This window comes from Copadichromis virginalis, linkage group LG8, assembly GCF_057382275.1.
Source record: "Copadichromis virginalis isolate Kocher_CV1m ecotype Utaka linkage group LG8, C_Virginalis_male_GT1.1, whole genome shotgun sequence".
Classification (NCBI taxonomy): Eukaryota; Metazoa; Chordata; class Actinopteri; order Cichliformes; family Cichlidae; genus Copadichromis; species Copadichromis virginalis.
Window position 1 is genome coordinate 26,275,241 of NC_140625.1, and position 19,454 is coordinate 26,294,694.

At 39.2% G+C, this 19,454-nt stretch overlaps 1 protein-coding gene across 3 annotated transcripts in view; it reads left to right on the forward strand.

Moving 5' to 3' along the window:
- Positions 1-19,454, forward strand: part of LOC146703556 (ankyrin-3-like) — a 129,148-nt gene that overhangs the window by 66,730 nt on the left and 42,964 nt on the right. The window contains exons 16-27 of one of the 3 annotated variants that reach the window (XM_085466817.1): positions 1,112-1,210; positions 1,390-1,488; positions 2,320-2,517; positions 2,865-2,963; positions 4,235-4,333; positions 4,427-4,525; positions 4,610-4,705; positions 5,382-5,454; positions 6,104-6,163; positions 12,974-13,097; positions 15,461-15,472; positions 18,148-18,235. In XM_085466817.1, coding sequence (XP_085322943.1) covers positions 1,112-1,210; positions 1,390-1,488; positions 2,320-2,517; positions 2,865-2,963; positions 4,235-4,333; positions 4,427-4,525; positions 4,610-4,705; positions 5,382-5,454; positions 6,104-6,163; positions 12,974-13,097; positions 15,461-15,472; positions 18,148-18,235 — 1,146 coding nt within the window. Of the gene's footprint in view, positions 1-1,111; positions 1,211-1,389; positions 1,489-2,319; positions 2,518-2,864; positions 2,964-4,234; positions 4,334-4,426; positions 4,526-4,609; positions 4,706-5,381; positions 5,455-6,103; positions 6,164-12,973; positions 13,098-15,460; positions 15,473-18,132; positions 18,236-19,454 lie in introns of all 3 variants that reach the window. The other 2 variants (XM_085466818.1, XM_085466819.1) reach the window with 2 other exon arrangements.

Sequence of the window (19,454 nt, forward strand, 5' to 3'; positions counted from 1 at the left end):
AAACTAGTTAATCAGTACTCACACAGACACTGATGGCTTATGTGCTTATACTCATAAACTAGTCCAAAAACTTTAATTCAATCTGCTGAAGACAGAGAGGAGGTTTTATCCTGTTGCAGATCAGCTAGATTTGCATCCTTGCAGCTGGTAACATGATGGTTGTCCTGTCTCATCCTGAAAAAGCTTGAAAAATGTTAATGCATGAATTCTACAGGGATTTTGCAACATTTGGACTGAGTGGAGTTACATGATTGTGGAATACCAGTTATAGTTGACAGTCTGCCAGTGGAAAAGATGTGTCATAATAAGGTTGTGGACAAAGTAAGAGCATAGAGTCTGAAAATGAAATGCTGTTGCTGGAGAAGCCTTTGTCGACTTTTGGCTCAGTTTTCCATGTCAGTTACTCATTTCAAAAGCATCAATTTACGTTTCAGCAGAGCATTTTATGGCCACGTATTTTTAACTCTTTAAAGACAGACCAGGTAATTTTTAGCAATGTCTGGATGAATCAGAAAATTTAGCAACAGGTTTCAGATGTCCGCTTTGTTTTTAAGTTGCTCCACCCATTAGAAAGTCCACTAAATTCACAACAGCTTTAAAGACTGTGATGCAATTGTAAAACCAGAAGTGTAAGACTTTCTTCTTAGGTTATGTGCATAACACGGTTTTCAAATCTTACATTGTTTGGAGCTGCAGTAACTTGTACTCAATGTAAAAGACATATGACGCACACATACGTCCCAAATCCCAGTGAGGTTTAATTTAATCGAGTTGCAGTTAAACTCCCATCTCTACATCCCATTAGCTTCCTCCGTCTTTCCATACAAACTTCTACAGGCCCGCTTCTGAATCATGATCATGGTTTTTGAATCTGTTCCCTCAGAGCTAAAGAATCTAAATCAAGCACTAAGTTTCTCCACCCTGTGCTGATTTGTGTTTAAGGACCAAGGGGGCAGTTCTCCATGTTGTCATGACATAATCCTGAAAATTGCTCGCTTACTTTATGATTAAACACATGTGGTTCTGTTGGGCTGCCATGTGTAGAAAATGAGTCATGGGAGAAGAAGTAACTGTATTAAATTAGGTGTAATGTTCCTTTGTGTTTCTGCAGAAGGGCTTCACTCCTTTGCACGTCGCAGCAAAATATGGGAAAATCGAGGTGGCCAACCTGCTGCTGCAGAAGAACGCTCAGCCTGATGCTGCTGGAAAGGTAATGCATGTTTGTGCATCTGAGAGAGACTTATATTGATGTCGCACACATCAGTACCGCCTCAGCTGTCATCGTGGGTGTAGCTTTCACAATACTTTCCACGTCACCTCTGCTCCAGCTGCTCTCCACGACATGTACGATAAATCACCGTCTAACAATTGTTGTGTATGTGTGTTCAGAGTGGACTAACTCCACTGCATGTAGCAGCACACTATGATAACCAGAAGGTGGCGCTGCTCTTGCTCAACCAGGGAGCCTCACCGCACGCTGCTGCAAAGGTAAGAGTCAATCAAACTGTCAGTGGAGGTCAAATTGAATGTTCCTACAATGCACTAAAACCCCTCACTTTGGCTCAGGATGAGAGCACACTGACCTAGATTCATTCGGCCAATTACATGCAATTACACTGTGCTCCACATGCTGATTAGATTGCCCTTCCACGCTATCATCATATATTTTGGTAGAGCTCCTGCTGAAGTCAACAAGAGTCCAATATTTTCTGGTAGAACACTGAAGGGATGCATTTTTTTAATCCTTTAAGGCAAATATCTTCAGGTTCGGGACATAAATGAAGCTTAAAAATATTGCTCTTCACCACTAGGTAGATATTTAGAACCATATCGCATCTCCAACTTGGCTTCTGCCAACCGTGCTGGCCTGGAGAACCTCTCCACTGGGAATTGTATTGGTTGCAGACAAAAGTTACAAATAAGTTTCTTTACAAATGAAGCAAATCCTCTAAAACTACCGAATATCCATCACTCATGCCCAGTTTCCTTGCTGCATAAGAACAAGGATCAATACAAGTGGTTCCTTTTTCCTCTGGTATATATACATGCTACTTTCTCTTCAGTTTGGAAGAAGGAAATAAATAAGATTCTCAGTCTCCTTTTTTGTCTCCCCCCTGTCATCTTTTTTCTTGTACAGTTAGCATTGTAATTATTACAATTACCAGCCAGCATCATGAAGGGTCAAGAGTGCTACATTAATTCTGTGGAACATTGAACCAGGGTTAGGGTTACAGAGTTTTTGTCTTCTGCAAAGACAAAATGTGACTTAGCTCAATTATAAAAGAAAAACGGTAAATTTTCCCGTTCTCTGCTTTCCAGAATGGTTACACTCCACTACATATTGCAGCTAAGAAGAATCAGATGGAGATAACGACCACCTTACTGGAATACAGCGCCTCTACCAACTCTGTAACGCGGCAGGGCATCACTCCCCTGCACCTTGCAGCGCAGGAAGGAAACGTGGACATTGTAACGCTGCTGCTGGCTCGGGACGCTCCTATTCACATGGGCAATAAGGTGTTTTCCCTTTATTAGTGTGTAGATCTCTGGCTGACATGCAATGACAGAAGATTAATGTTTGCAGTGTATTTGTGTCTGTGTACCATCGACACGTATCAAACAGGCAGGGCCTTGATTTTACTTACACAAATAATATTTGTTTATCCAGAACTCTGTTATTCTGATGGTTATTTCTTTTGTCATTTTTCTGTCATTTGTGCTTCATTACCGTGATGTGCAAACCTGTCATTGTGTCTTAAACGGCTTCATTTCAAGCTGTCTCAGTCAAACTACTGTGTTCAGCACTCTTCTGTCATTTGTGTATTTGACTGTATTTCTCTATTTCTTTGTTTCTGTACCTTCAGTCTGGTTTGACTCCACTTCACCTGGCTGCCCAGGAGGATAAAGTCAATGTTGCTGAGGTCTTGTGCAACCAAGGAGCCTTCATAGATCCAGAGACCAAGGTAATGATAGCCTCCTCATGTCTTTGGATTAAAGTTATTAAGGCATTTGCAAAGTGGATTTGCTTATCTTGCCACTTCACCGCTGTAAATTAAGTATCATTTGGGGTTTGGGCTTTGGTCTGTGCCAGTGCTCTCACTTTTTGTATTTTTGACAAGGCAGGTTCCCACAAAAGTGACACATTTCTAGTTTTAATAGGATAATTGAATAATTAAACACATGCCTTGTAATTTTTAAAAAGACATGATTTTAAAATGCTATCAAGAAGCGCAAAAAGTCCTGCCAGAACTTATTTAGACATTAACAGCTGCTGAATCATGTCCAGCCTTTGAGTCTTTTACAGAACTCACACAAAAATAAACGATATCGTTCTTTTATAGCTGCCCTTAAAGGCGCATAAGCACTGTGGGATTTCAGCAGTCTTTAAAGTTAATTGCAGTCCACCCTGTCTAATATTGTTGTTTTATAAATATAAGATTGGTAATTGCGGGCTATGCTGATCACAGCTGGAATACCTCTGCTATGTGTTTCCATGTCATGACCTCCTTGGCTCGGAAATGGCAACAGCTGGAGGACGCATCATACAAACAAAGCTTCTGCTGCTGCAAATTAACTAAATTTCCTTCTTTGTAGGAATTCAGACATTGAATTTTGCCTATTTTTCCTCTCTCGCTTCCATTTGCCTTTATTTTGGAAATATAGCTTTTACTTTGTGAGACAGTCAACTTGAATTTCAGATCTTATGAAACAGTGTTAGAGTGTCAACTTCAAACTGCACGGCAGAACAACTGTTTTGGTTTGCATTGGACATGTTTCACGTGCAGCTGCTTAAATGTTCACAGTTTACACTCAGCTTAATTTTCAGACAAAATAAATGAGCTCTTGTCTCAAAGTGTGGGTGCTGAAGCAGTCTGAACATTAAGTTGTCACAGGGCAAAAATCCTCATAGGCCATACAGAAATCAGTTATCCTCACCAGTTTCTCATGTGGTCTTATTGTTTTATAAAGGGACTTGGGAAGACTGTTAATTCACATAGGCCACAATCAGCCTACAGCTCATCTGCTGCTACCTCTGCAAGCCTCTTTCCAACCCACCTCTACCCCAAGTTTTCCATCTTATGTCATATGTGGTATTTTTGATTTGAGTGTCGTATCTGTTGTCATTTAGGGGGGTCTTGCACCTGCTCTCCCTGCCTTTTGGCTTCAGTGTATGAATACATGCCTTATTGTAGCCACAGTGGTGCTAACAGAAGTTACATTTCTTTTTCATCAGCTTGGATACACTCCACTTCATGTGGCCTGTCACTATGGCAACGTGAAGATGGTTAACTTTCTGCTGAAAAATCAGGCGAAGGTCAACGCCAAGACAAAGGTAACTGTTATTTTCGTGTATATTCACCATACGTCACTGATTTTCTGTCTCTGTGAACATCTTCTAATGCTCTCTCTCATCCCTCCCCCGCAGAACGGCTACACACCTCTCCATCAGGCTGCACAGCAGGGACACACACACATCATCAACTTGCTGTTACACCATGGAGCATCGCCCAATGAACTCACTAATGTCAGTACGCTCAGAAATCTGAAATATTTATTCATTTATTTTTAGTTTCAACACCAATTCTCATCATTTTTATTACTTGTCCAGAATGGAAACAGCGCTCTGTCCATTGCAAGGAGGCTCGGCTATATCTCTGTTGTGGACACGCTCAAGGTGGTCACAGAGGAGACTCTGACCACTCAGGTGTGTATGTGTTTAAAAGAGTGTTCAAATGTGATGTATGGTTTAATATGGCTTCTCAATGGTTTACTTGTATCTAACTGTATAGATACAGTTATACTTAAACTTAGTAGTAGTTATACTTAAATCTGAATCCTAGAGGCAGTTCCTGCCGCTTAGCAGCTATCTTGAAATGCCTCGGGCATTAACAGTGAAGTAACAGGCAGTTACTTCACAAAAACAGAAGCATTGAAGGCACTGGCCTAAGATAGTGTTTAAAAAACTTAATTCTATGGAGCTTGGAAAGAAAAGCGTCTGGACTTCTTTAAGTTCTATAAGAACTTAAAGAAGCTCTTTAAGAAGTCCAGACGCTTTTCTTTCCAAGCTCCATAGACTACGATGACCTGGATGACTGAGAGCCTTCACAGACATAAAAAAATATATCTATATAAAAGCTACTGTCAAAGGCTTTCTAGAACATTTTGAATTATTATTTGCGCACATAAGTTTGTATTGCTACATTAAAAAAATAACATGAAAGAAAAGACCTACATAAACATAGAAATGCAAAGTTACTGGAACATTGTCACAGTAAACAGTGCAGGAATAGAGATGCTGTTGTACTGGGATAGAAATCTGGATTACGTGTACTTTGGTAAAGTTACTGTCATGATATTAAGAGCGTGTTTCTGTTCAACAGACTGTAATCGAGAAGCACAAAATGAATGTCCCCGAGACCATGAACGAGGTGCTGGACATGTCCGATGATGAAGGTAAAGTTTTGCTTAACAGCATTTTCAAAGTAATTCTATTGATGTATAAATATCAAGGCAAGACTTGTCTTTGCAACCTGAAGAGAGACAAATTCTTTAAAATATCAGCTTGGGTCACATTTGCTTTTGTGGCTGGAATAAGTGAATATTTCAGCACTGTACTGTCATTGTTAGATTTCCCTCTATTTTTTTTTTTATTGTCAATGAAAGATTTTGTGTTGCTTCTACTTCTTCTGAGTAATTCAGAAGAAAAAACCTGCTGTTGTTCTTCAACCAGTATGTTTATTTGTTTATTTTTTATTTGATAATTGAAAGGTTTTTTTCCGCCACTGTAACCCCCCCAAAGCAACACATATTTTTTCCATTACTAAGTCAAAATTTCAGGTTACTATCTAAAATCTATGAGTTTCATATCTCAAATATAACTCTAACTTCTAAATTTGAGTCCAAATTGTGACTTGACATACAATCGTGTGCATGATTGGAAACTTTATTTTGATATTTTCAATGTAACAAATGGAACTAAAACATTTAATAATAATAATCACGTTTATTTTCAGTTCTTCCTTTTCCTATGATTTTGATGTGAATATGATTTCTCCATCTATTTTTGGTTCTTTTTTTGTCTTTCCTTCATTCAAACACACAGTGTATAAAGCCAATATCCCCGAAATGATCACAGAGGACTATTTTTCTGATGTGGAAGAAGGTATTTTATTTTTTTAATCTTTCTACATTTTTTGTTCTTTAAAGCATTTCCTTTTACAACCCTTCTCTAACGCGTCATTCATTTGTTCTAACTATTTCCAGTCTCTTGCTTTTCTTGTGTCACAGTGGAATCACGATTCATTCAAAATAAATAATAACTCACATGTAAAACAGCCTATATTATGCTACAGATTAATAATGCTAATTGAGGAAAAATGTTTCGATACTGCAGATCTTTTTTTCACCAAAGCACCTTTATTTGTCTGTCAAAATGCACAAAGGTGTCTTTGTCATTTATGTCTGCTTGCAAAAGACTAATAAATGTCTAAAAGTTGCAATATGATGGGATGCACTTGAAATCAAATTAACCTTGAAGGAGATAGAGGTGGATACTAGCAATAGAATTGGCAAAAAAAGTGCCACAAAACACTCATCTATGCTTACATGTTTAACATGTTTTGTCTCGTAATGTCAGTTTCAGGCTACTATATTTCGTTAAGGTTAAGCAGGTAACAAGATAGAATTTTTTTTTTAAATAATCATCAATTAGTTGTATTAATGTGCCATGTTTTTACCTCCTCCAGATTGATTTTTGGAGTATTTCATATATCTGGTTGCTAGCAAAAAGCTCCGATGTCAACCATATTAGAAAAAAATTATGTTTGTTTTATTGTGAATATAGTGAAGTCACAGCACTGTGGATGTCTTAAACTTATGATGTGATGAGGGTGATTTATTGACGTGACACTAGAAGCAGTGTTTTCAATTACTGAGAATCACTAACTTTGGCATGGCTTTAAAATGGCACTACTCTCTTCTTCATTGTTTTCCCAAGTATTTTTCCAAAACTTTTGTTCTTCATTCATGCATGTGTGAGACACCACGCTGTACTTGAGTACTTTCCCCTGCTGCCTTCCCCCTTCCACACGCACACACTGCATTTTTGTGAAACCTCCTGTACTTTTGTGCAACCAAATGCAGGGGATATGCCTTTCTGCCGGTTGCCATGCCAACTGTCTGGATATGGAGCGTCGGGAAGTGTGTAACAGATTTCTTTTCACACCGCGGAGTAGAATACACATACACTTGATCCTTTGTCTTCGTGGGCTTGTCAGTGATGCTTTCATTGTAGTTTCACACGTTCAGGCCAAAGCAAACACACTGAAGCAGCTGCTGCAGTGTGTGTGTGTGTTTACTCTTTTCTACTCTTTTTTTAGACTCCTGTATGGCTCAAAAGGATCTGAACTTGAGCTCTTGACCACCAGTGCCCAATGACAAACAGACAGGGAATTAATGATCAGTAGATTTCTTTTTTTTTTTTTAGGGGGGGAGCTTGGCTCGTCCTCCCCCCTGTGGTGTTTTCCCAATGATAGGCTTTCATTTTTAGCTTGTCACACGCTTCATGGTTTCTGTAGTTTACAGTGGATAAATATGAGCAACTTGCAGAAATGTAATCTACTTTTAACAGTTCACTTTCCTGCAGTAGTGTGAATATATCACAAAATTACTAGAAAACCTCTGCTGATGTCAAATACAGTGTACTTAATGAAATGTAAATACAGTATAGCTCTATGTCTCGATATTCTGGTGACCTCACAGTGAGTTTTACTGAGTTTTACTGGTCCAAGTTTGCATTAGAAATTTGAATTTTTTGAGGGAAAATAGGATAAAAAAAAAGAGATGAGATGGCAACTGATAAAAACGAAGGCTGGAGTAATGTGATCATACACAAATCTCGCCTCCGCCTTCTAGCTTTTTGAAATAGGATGTGACAAGTAAAGTGTGGCTCTGACTTGAGATTGACAAGTCATTACCCAGTGAGCATACCCTAGTTAATCCTCCTCTTAATAATGACCATAATTTACATAATGAACTACATCTTTCATTTACTTTGTCCCAAAAACTAGCAAATTAGTTTATTACATAATACCGAGGTCCAAAGTAAGGGAGCTAAGGGCAATTTTCCTGTTTAGTTTTTGCAGACACGTGCCTGCTAACCATGTGATACTAAATTTTCTGCCATTTTTGATGTGTAATACTCCTGGTGACAGTGTAAGTTAGTGTGAGACCAGTCTGAAACCACTGGTTGTGAGAGGAAAAAATGTGCATTTCCTGAACGGATGCCAAAAACCTTGTTGGGATTGCTTTGGTTGCTTGCAGATTGCCAAGGTTGTCCATAGATTATTTGGAGGACACCAACTTCTCTGCAGACACTCAGCTACTCTTCAGATGGTAGTGAAACTCCACAAGCAAAAAACGGAGACCGTCAAGTTTTACTACAAAGTGTATGCAGACGAGTTGGCATCTTCCGTGCAAACTACAGACGACTTTGGCAATATACTAGAAATGAAAGCAATTGCAAGAACATTGTCATTGCGCCAGTCTTTGAGACTGATTTCACCTAGCTACAACCAGGAACCCCAGGAACCCCTTGCCAACCAGTCTGGAAATGCACATGTTTTTAGGACGGACAAGTTTTGAGAAAGGTGCACATGATGTTACACAGCAAACCTCTGCAGACTTGTATAACCAAAAGTGTTTTTTTCAAGGAAAAGAGTCATCCCCCTACTGGTCATGAAATAGTTTCCTCTTTTGAGAGCTGGAAGCTAGGTCCATCTTTTACACTGTGTGTTTCCAAATGTAGACAGAAATGGTCAAATGTGATTCTGCTTGTGTTTAAACAGAAATGGATGTTGGAAATATCTGCATCAGCTATTCCTGTAAGTCAAACGAAAGTGATCTTGTTGTAACTAACTCTAATACCCAGCGTGAACTGGCACAGCTGAACTGATGCAACTAAACACTGTGTGTGATTTTGTTGGTATTAAAAAAAAAAAAAAAGATTTCATACATATGTGCATGACTTGCCTTCACGCTGACTTTGTGCAGTGCTTGTTTTGATTGTAGAGCTTCAGCAGTGTGTCCGTGTTTAATTTTTGATCTAAAAATATAACGAGGGCAACTCAACGCGCACAAATATACACTCTCAAGCTCGCATACCAGTGGAGGAATGGTGTTTAACATCTCCAGTAACACACTCAATCCATGATCTAAATCAGGAGACCCCTGTGCAATTTGTAAACTTTGCCTTCGTGAGAGATTTTCCAGACCAGTAAAGTCAGTTAAAGTTGGTTAAAGGATTTAAAGGGTAAAACATACACACGGCATGTCGGTATTCAGTTTATGACCAATAACCAATGTAGTGACTGATTTTAATGTCTTTTTTCCATCTTTGGCCCTTTATTCCTGTCTGAAGTTTTGCCGATTCACATTGTAAATATAGCTAAATATAGCAACCTGTCATTTAAGGAGGACAACCTGTTCATTTATGTAATAGAACTGATTAATAGGCTGCAAATAAGAACCTTCTTTCAGACATGGGCTGCCCAACAATGCTGGTGTTATCACTGTATTCAGGGGATGGCATTCTGTCATTGTGATGAGTCACTTGCATTATTGATCTCCTCCCAGTTTCACTCAAATGTTCCCAGAACAGTAACAGAAAGAGTCAGTGTTTCCGAGTTTTTAGGTACTAAAACTCATGAGATCAGAGTTTCCTTTACAGCTGTTTTCTTTATAGTACCTTTGAGAATTTGAGAAGGCTATAACAAGTAATTATGGGAAGCCATCCAAGCAGTCTTTAGTAAACTTTAGAAAAAAAAGAATCAAACTTTTACCAAACTGCAGGTTATAAATCGCCCCTGAAGTGAGCTACAAGTGTGTGTGCAGCTCTCATGCTTTGGAGAAGCTTGCAAACAGACTGTGGCTTTCTAGTACTTCTATATATGTAATAAGTATGTAATAAACTCAAAAGAAAACTTACATAAACAGCTGGAACCAACAAACAAGAAGTAGCTTTTCAGCTGTTTTTAAATATACTTGTTTTGTTTTTAAAATTGGGTAGTCTTGTTAGGTGGTTACCATAAAGTTGTTATCAACTTTTCAATATGGGTGAAAGCCACTATGTGAAAGGTGTTTTTGTGGTTTTGGAAAGTTCTGTGTGCGCCTCCGGCACGTTCACTAACTCTCGATATTTAATTATCTGGGGGCTTCAAGTTTTTAATACAGCCTTAGATAGAAAGTGTTTGGACATGTGGCACATAAATGGTCAGCATGAACAGATTTGCTTCTTGGCTTTAAAATGCATTACAGAAACTTGATGCTTTTCTTAATAGCCAAGGGCCCTAAAGTTTGAAAACAGTCTCTAGTGATTTTCCAAAGTCAGATTCTGTTTACTGCCTAAATGTTACCTCAAATGAACCCTTCCACATCTATTACGGGCAGAAAATGCAAATTTGAAATTGAATTAATTTGGAGGTTCAAGAATCAGGCGTTGGTGTATCAGTGGGCCGGTGTTATTGGCCAGCATTAGCTATTTAACAGTCTTTCTGTACCAACATTTAAACTAGCTGATAAATGAACATTTAAAAAGTAAAGACTGGAGAAACACCCTTCAATTAATTTACATATAACAGAGCAATACCTGTTTATGTTTTGTAGCTGAATAAAAAAAGGGCTGATATATCAGAATACTGGCTTTTACAAAATGATATGATAAAATCTGTGTCAGTATTGATCTTAAAAATCCATCAGGCTCTAGCCAGAACATTGACTGTCAGCCTTGTGGATAATATAACACTTACAAAAAAAGACAGGAAGGTTGGAGGTAAAATAAAAAAGATAATGTTTTTAAAACAGTACACTGTCCTTTTGAAAATTAACAGTGCAGTCCATAGAAGTGCAAACAGGCATGTCAGCAGAATACTTTGAAAAATAATGGGATAATGTAGAAAGAAAACATGTTCATGAAAATAACATGTTGAATTGCAACTACTGCAGATACACTGAGTATTGGTTTTGTTGACTAGAATCTAAAAAAGTGTGTATACAAGTGAAGAATTTGCATTATCCACATTATCCATGACAATGTACAACATCGGTTTGTTGCACAGATAAATACATGCCTGTATTTCCCTCGTGTCTCTAGATGCTTCGGTGTCAGTGCCAACCGGTATAATCTGCATTGCTTCATCCTTTGTTTTCATGTGGGTTGTGGCAGAAGTCACATTGTTAGAATCTTAAGCTAAATTTGGCGAAGGTTGCTTTTAGTCACCAAAGCTCACTCTGCCCATACTGCAGTCTAGAACCTCTGCATTATTATCAGCACATTTTGCTGGACTTGGAATGGCTTTTCAATTTTCTACCAAGCTGCAAGTTCCAGTTCTTTATTAGATATTTGCATAATATCTGATTCAGGAAAGACGTGGCAAAGTTACAACTTTCTGACATGCAAAGCAGCTGAATGAGTGAGGTCATTTGTGACTGACACCAAAGAATTTACATGGAGAAGCAAGAGAGATAAAAAAAAGGGGGGGGCAGACAGAGTCAGCCGTGCTTTGGAAATTAAAGAGACATACAATATGATATGTAAACAAACCAGTGCACGAATAGAAATCACAAGATTGAGAACTGGAAGTTAAGGAAAACAGAGTTTGTGCATTCCACTCTATGTGTACATCCAGTTTCAGTGTTAGACGGCTAAGTCTAAGTCACACACCCACTTACTATTTCTGTCTTGCAGTGAGCTCTAGGTGTCTGTTCGGAAACACACACACACACACTCACACACACACACTGGATAATCCTGGAGTGGGTAGGCGGGAGAAAGCCGATCTGTTTGTGTGAGTGCCGGGCTGTGAAAGAAAGATAGACAGTGTGTGCAGGAGAGAGCGACAGAGAGCTAAAGGGAGGTTACAAGTCGAGGAAAAGTTAGTTCAGGGCAAAATCCTCCAAACTGGACTTGTGGCTGAATGAAGTGCTTTAAAGCAGGAGGTGAGTTTGTGGCTAAATGAGAAGGGGGTTTCTGCTCATGTTGAAGCTAAAATGAGAAGGGTTCCCGGAGAATGGGTTGGAATGTGGCCAGATGGGGTCTGTAAAATGTTTGTGAATATGTGTGTGTGCAAGAAAGAGAGAGAAAGTTTAGGGGGAGGGGTGCTGTACCAGCAGGGGGTGAGGGGACACGAGAAGGAGAGGGGGGGTCTCTGTTGCTTTGTGGTTGTTGGAATGCCTTCCTTTTCTTTCCCCTCATTTTTCCGCCTGCATGCACTTGCTCTCCTCCCCTCGCTTTTTTAACTCTGCAGTCACAGGTTCATCAGTAGGATAGGAACTACTGTACCTCTGAGGGGAATAGCATGCTCCTACCTGTTTTCTTGCGACACCTGTAACGTATGTTTCTAACCACTTCTTTGCAACATACTTGCAATGATGTCCTGGGGCTCGGCTGTAGAGAAAGCATTTTCTTCTTGTGGTCAGTTAAACCTGCTGAAAACGTACCTTTATTTTGATATAAAAGTTAGTTTTGTAGGCCCTGATAGTGGAATTATTTGCTGTTTCCAAGCTTCACTTGTTACTGTTAACCATTTTTTGTCACCAGGAGACAGAGACAAAAAGCTTTCAGTGACAGCAGGACTTTTGTTTGTGTTTGTTGAACCAAAACTGGACTGGAAAACAGCCTGTAGGCAGAAGCTGCATTGATCTGTCTAAAAGAGCCAGTGTGTGTGTGTGTGTGTGTGTGTGTGTATGTGTGTACATTTGTGTTTTGGTCTGCATGAATGATAAAAAACAGGGCCAACTGACTGGGCAGCACAGATTTGTGTTAAAGATCTAACTTGCTAAAAGAAACCCAGAAAGCAGTTATTGATTGAAGAGACTGTGACCTTAAAGTTTTGGCATTACCTTCTGCAGACGAGAATAAAAATGTATGCAGAACCTTTTTTGTAAAGTTAACGCTCTCTGTGTTTTAAACCACCAGGTGACGATGCGATGACGGGGGACACGGACAAATATATGGCCCCCCAGGATCTGCGGGAACTGGGCGACGACTCACTCCCTCAGGACGGCTACATGGGCTTCAGCATTGGGGCACGATCTCAGAGGTAACATGCTATAACATGCAGCAATTTGCGTTTGTGCTGTGTCTGTTCCTAGCTTTTGTATGTTTTCTACATGTAGCATTGTAACATCAGTTGTTATGACATACATAACATTGCAGCTGCCGACTGCGAGAAATGTGGAGGTTTACAAAAATATAAAATTTCCATGGCTAAAAAAAATTACCACGGTTGTAGTTTTGTTTCAGCATTTTCCCAGAAGCAGTATTTATAGATCCACGACTCTTATAGATCCAGGCATAGCTTCTGGGTTTAAAATGTGAAGACAACTATCTTAAACGTGCAATCTTGCTGAAGGCCAGCAAGGTGCAACTCTTCTGTTTGTAAAAAGATTAAGAAACTGACCTTAATTCTGACTTAAATTATGACCTCACTAAACCTTTTCATGATGATTTTATGGTCTCCTCTGGAAGTTTAGGTCTATTAACTTGGTGATGGTGGCATTTAGAATAAAATAGATGATAAAGGGTGTAGCTATGTTGCGATTTATTTAGACAAGTCACTGTGTCAGGCAGAATCACCTTTGTCTCTTTATACAGCCTAATATCTGACATGGGAACAGACAAATAGTAGAGTATTTGCAAAAGAATGAAGGTTTAAAGACTAGTTAAAGGTGAAAAAATCTTGTGAAGAAAGCGATTACCAACCTAACCGACTTAGCCCCTTGATTAGCCCTTTATTGATTTAAACAGAGCTTCCTTGCAAGCAGTCAGGTGGCTGCAAGCTATCACTACGTCACCAATCTTCTCATACCACATATTTTACAAAGATCTGCAGATAACGTGTGCTGTGGAACTTTTTCAGCAAAGACCTAAAAGAAAAAACATGGGCGTAGCATAAGTCAAATGGTTTTAAAATAAAACCTCTAAAGTACAAAACAAGAAACTGCTCTTTCACACGAGTTTATGGATTTTTATGGAAAAATAGTTGGGCAGATGCTTGTCTTCATTTGTGGTCATCTATTCTTTTGTAGTGCATTTTATCTTTATTTAATGGGTCTTTTTCAGACACAGTTACTGCTTGACTAGATACTGCAGTGTTAATCAGAACAGAGTTCATGAACTACTTTTAACAGCACAAGAAATCTTGTGATACCTCATGATCTAAAAATACAGTTTGCACACAGAAAATGGATAAACTCACAGAGCTGCAGGTTTTTAAGTTGAAATGATCTTGTTTGTATGTCAGAAGATTTTAAATAACAATGTAGCTTTCCATTATTCTGATCCCTACATGTCACACACACAAACACACCCAGAGGTTACAGTTTGCACCCTGCAACTGCTGAACTTTATGCTTGTATGAAAATCTTGACACTTGTGCAACTGGCTGAAGAGGGAGGGGTTATTGAATATCTAAAGCGTGACACACATGCACGCTGAGCCACAGGAAATTAGAAGCACGTTCGATTGCATGGCCTTGAGTGCTGGGTTAGATCAACACACACTGTTTGAGGGGTGATGTCTGTGCATGCGTGTGTGTGTGTGTTTGACCAATCTAGCTTAGAGATAGTTTAACAAACTGGTTTCTCATGCAGTAATTGGTTCAAATAACTTCCAGTGCAGTCCATCTAGAAGATAATAAATTTTAATAAAAATGTTATAAAAATAAAAAAGTTTTAGAAAGTGCCTTCCAGGTTTTCCTCATAATATTAACAGCAGAACATGAGTATCCTGCATAATTTATGATACTAGAGGTTGATGTAATACAAATTCTGATCCCCAATTTCAACTTAGCAATCTTTTTTTGTTAGAAAGAATAGAATAAAATAGCCTTCTATTGTCATTTTACATGTACAATGAAAATAGTGGAAGTTTGTTGTAAGAATAGATCAGATTTAAAGTCTTATTCAATGTGATGAGATGGAGAATTATCATCTGTGTGCAGTTCATCTCAGCTCTAGAATGTTTGGAGTTTTACAAACATCTGATTTGGTTCCATGGCCTGAAACACGGGCTATTTGGTTTCAGTCTTTTTGTTCTCCCCCTTTTTTTATAGCTACAACAGATAAAACTCAAATAAAACTAAGTGCTTCATACCCGCAGAGCAACAAAAAGCAGGCAAACCATAGCTAACTGATGAGAATGGTGGCGCATTTAGCAGCTATCGAGGCACATGTTTCTCCTCAGAGATTAAGGGTCATTCAGATCTCAGAGCTGGAATACTCTAACACCTCCCTATTTGCAACTCCTCCCTCATGCACAAAGTTTCAGGCAGCTGGTTAGGCAGTCAGCCATTTGTCATCATTGTACCAACCTGCATCTGTGCTCTGGCTTCTCGTCTTTCTGTCCACTCCTCTGTTTGTTCATGATGTTTTATTCTCTCCTCATGTCCGTTGTTAACGTTAGTCCGAAAGTCAGGTAAGACTCAAGGCATGACGAGGCCTCGCTATACCTCCCCCATCTCACCCCTTCCCCACTCCCTTAAACCCCAGTTGCTATCAGTATCATGACTCTGTGGTTCAGTGTAATGCATATTGACCATATTTGTTTAACACATTTGACTACTAACGCAATGATCTTGACCAGTTTTGTTAACTCTGTGGCACTGTGTGTTTGCTGTGGTTCACCTGTGTGATCTCTGTCTGATTTCTTACTTTCAGTTGAAAAGCGCTCAGCTGGCTATAGAGAATAGTGGTGTTTATTTTTCTGTTTGACTGTATCTTGGTCTTTGTGGGTTTTCCACAAAGGTGGAGCTTTGCATAATTTTGATTTCTCCATCAAGCTTCCAGGGACCTGAACTGATATCTGTAGGCAATGAGGATGCTATTGCCTTCATCAGTTTAGGCTCAAATAGTTTATCCCTGAATACTTTCAGAGAATATATACTGAACACTCAGTAATAAAGATATCAAATGTGATTTCATGTGGATAAGTAGTTCCAAAATCAAATCGCAATGTGAAATTGCAATGTTATTGTGGAAGAAACAAATCCATGCCAAGTGACATTTTTGTCATCTCATAACATTGCAACCATAGTCTGTAAAAGAAAAATCCTTTTGTTGTATCGAGGTCTGTCTAAAGCCAGCATTCACGTCCATTTTTCCGACCTCAGTAAACACTTTCCTGCTGATTTTATGGGCTCAGCTGCAAGTTTCAAGCCTGCTGCATAACATATAAAATTATTATCATAGCACTATGACCATTATCAGAATGAGAGAAGGAGGATTATCTATCATCTAAAGATATATTAACACGCTGTTAATCAATTCTGTGTCATAGTTAGATCTCCCCTTAAATCCCCTTCGCCCCTGGCTTATCAGGTCCAATTTTAAACCATCAACCTGGCGAAGGTGAAAAAAATGATTCTTGCAGATCTCTGGGACTTCACCTCTGTGGTTGATGTCACAGAGACACAGCTGAAAAAGCTGAAAAACAAACAAACCAAAATAAATAAATCCCTGCAAACAGGTTGAGTAGCACTTTATTACTATAGTAACTATAGTTGTTATAGTTATTTTCCCTGATTTCCAAAGCTGTGACAGCATAAATTTGGTCAGTTGCAGTGATAGTCCCAGAGCAACATTAATGAGAAATTGCTAGAAGTAGAATTACTTGTAAAAGTATTCAAATTTTAAGTTGGAGCTGTACAAATGAATTTAATGTTATTTAGATTGTTGTTTGGACAGGACAAGTGAACCTCTTTCAGTACTGAATAGCTTCACAACACAAGACTGACTTTAACTACGGGCTGTAACAGAAGTCAGATATCGTCCAGTCTTTTTTTAAATCATATCTTTGGCTTTTTATAGAAAATCAAGACTGCTAATTATGCCCTCATTAAGATCATTAAACATTTTTGTTCTGCAGTTTCCTTTAGTTTAACTAGTACACAGTTTCATGCAATATACATTTATCTCTGCGATCGTGGCTCAAGAGTTGGCAGTTCGTCTTGTAACCGGAAGGTTGCCGGTTCGAGCCCCGGCTCGGACGTTGTGTCCTTGGGCAAGACATTTCACCTACCACCTACTGGTGGTGGCCAGAGGGGTCGATGGCGCAATATGGCAGCCTCGCCTCTGTCAGTCTGCCTCAGGGCAGCTGTGGCTACAACTGTAGATTGCCTCCACCAGTGTGTGAATGTGAATGAATAGTGGAATTGTAAAGCGCTATATAAATGCAATCCATTATTAACATCCCCCCGAAATTATTCCACCAATTTGAAATAAAACTTTTTTTTTTCTTCTTCAGGAATAATATATGTTGAGGACATAACTTTTGAGTCCTGGAGACACTAATCAATTGAATGGAATGAATGGAAAAAGGACTCCCAGCTATAAATGTAAAATCTTTGGATAATTGTATGAAAAAATAAATCTGTTGCAGCCACATCTGCTCTTGGTTTCCACAGCCTTGTGATTTTAGCACTTAGAGTTGTGCTGTAGAGCACTTCCTGCCATTGATAGTTAATTGGTTCACAATAGTTTACTTGCATAAAGCTAATGGCACTGATGTAATTGCTGTTGGGATGTTGCAGGCAAACATTCGTCATGTCATCGCTCAGGAATGCTTTTTATTTGCCTCATAAAAGTTTGTCTCAAAGCTCCCATCACAAACAACATTACAGCCTGCACAAGCTGACAGATGTATACAAAGACATGAGGAGTCAAAATAGTGCCAGCTGATTATCAACAAAGTTGTCATTATTATGGGTAAATACCAGTACTGTACACTGATCGCCCCAGAAGTACAATCTCATCTGCATCTGAAATTTTTTATTTCGATTTTTAATCACTTCAGCGAAATTACACATCAGTCATTTCTCTCAGCTTTTAATCTGTTTTCTTGTGGTTGTTGTTGTCTCTGGTGCCATACAGTCAGGTTCCTGGAAGCTGCATGCATTTAATGTGTTTGTGTTTGTTTTTTTTGTTTTGTTTTTTCTGTTCACTTTCATACCCCTTTACCCTCTGCCCCCCCCCCCCCTCCCCCCTACCACCACCACCTCCTCCTCCTCCTCTTCCTCACCTCCCCTTTCCATCACTGTGACTGTTGTCTTGGTAATCTACTACGACAACCACACCAAGCCTTCGTTCCTTCAGTTCTGATAGGTCCAACATGCTGAACCGGAGCTCATTTACACGGGACAGCATGATGATAGAGGAGATACTGGCGCCGAGTAAGGAGATGGTACGTACACTGACTGGACCTTCGGGTCTTAAAAGTGGACTTATTGTGCTTTTTCTTATTTCCTGTCACATGAATCATGTTACAATGTTTAATCTCTAACATAACCAGGGCCAACGTGTCAAATAATGAGGTCAGTGTATTTACAAATAATCCAGACTGCTCTAAACTCTGTTTCACAAAGTCCCTAATATGGACATCACACATAAAAGTCACATCCAGCTGCTGTTCAAATCTTCTGTTTGCAAGGAGCAGCCAATCACAATAAAGTTGGCTTAAAGGAGGGGTGATGGGCTCTGAATCAGCTAGTTTCAGATTTTGGATGAAGTGAGAGGCTGCTCATATAATAAGGATTATTATGAATTGCAAATCATGCAAAGCTACTCTAGTGGGAGCAAAAAATCAGTTTGAAGCTGCTCGTGCTATGCTTCATACCTCTTGCTGGCTGCTCCCTTAGTTTAATTCTCTCAGCCGGTAATCCGCTGGTCATTAACTTCACAAGTGACACACTTCTGTCTCCAAATGTACCAAGGTGTCTTGGTGCTGTGCCAGAGGCTATGCAATACACCAATCCTCTTACACTTGTGTTGCCACTGACATAAAGACGATCAATCAAGTTACAATTTACTGAAAGAGGAAATGAGATTAGTGCTACCTGCTGCTATCTAAGAGGGATTATTGTGATGTCCCACTTACTTGAAAGATGCAAGAAAATAGCATTTAAGGTTAAGAAGAAGAAGAAGAAGAAGTTCAAGTAAAACTTGTTCATAGAATACCCATGAGTTCAATGACAGCGCGGATAAAGATTATGCTTGCCTGTGAAGTGACAGGTAAAGTCTTTCTTGCATAAGCAGTGGCAAATGTGCATCTCTGTTTCTTAAAATGTAAAATTGGCACCAAACATGACTCATTGAACTACTTGGTTTGCTATCCACAAAAAAGCTGAAACCTGCTGAAAACTGCTAAACAGTTTTGCTTTTTTCTTTTCTTTTCTTTGGGAATTACTTCAGCCAGAACATGGTACAAAATCTTTATATGTCAGCTAGCTATCGTGTTGCTATTGCATAATTTAATTCTGCATTGAATCTGCGTAGAGCCTCTAATGTAGCTGACACAACAGGCCTACGCCTTTTCCATCATGTATAATATCAGTGGAGGTTATCTATCCTCCTCCAGTCGATTTAAAAATCCCACTGAACACCACTCAACCTCTTCAAACCTT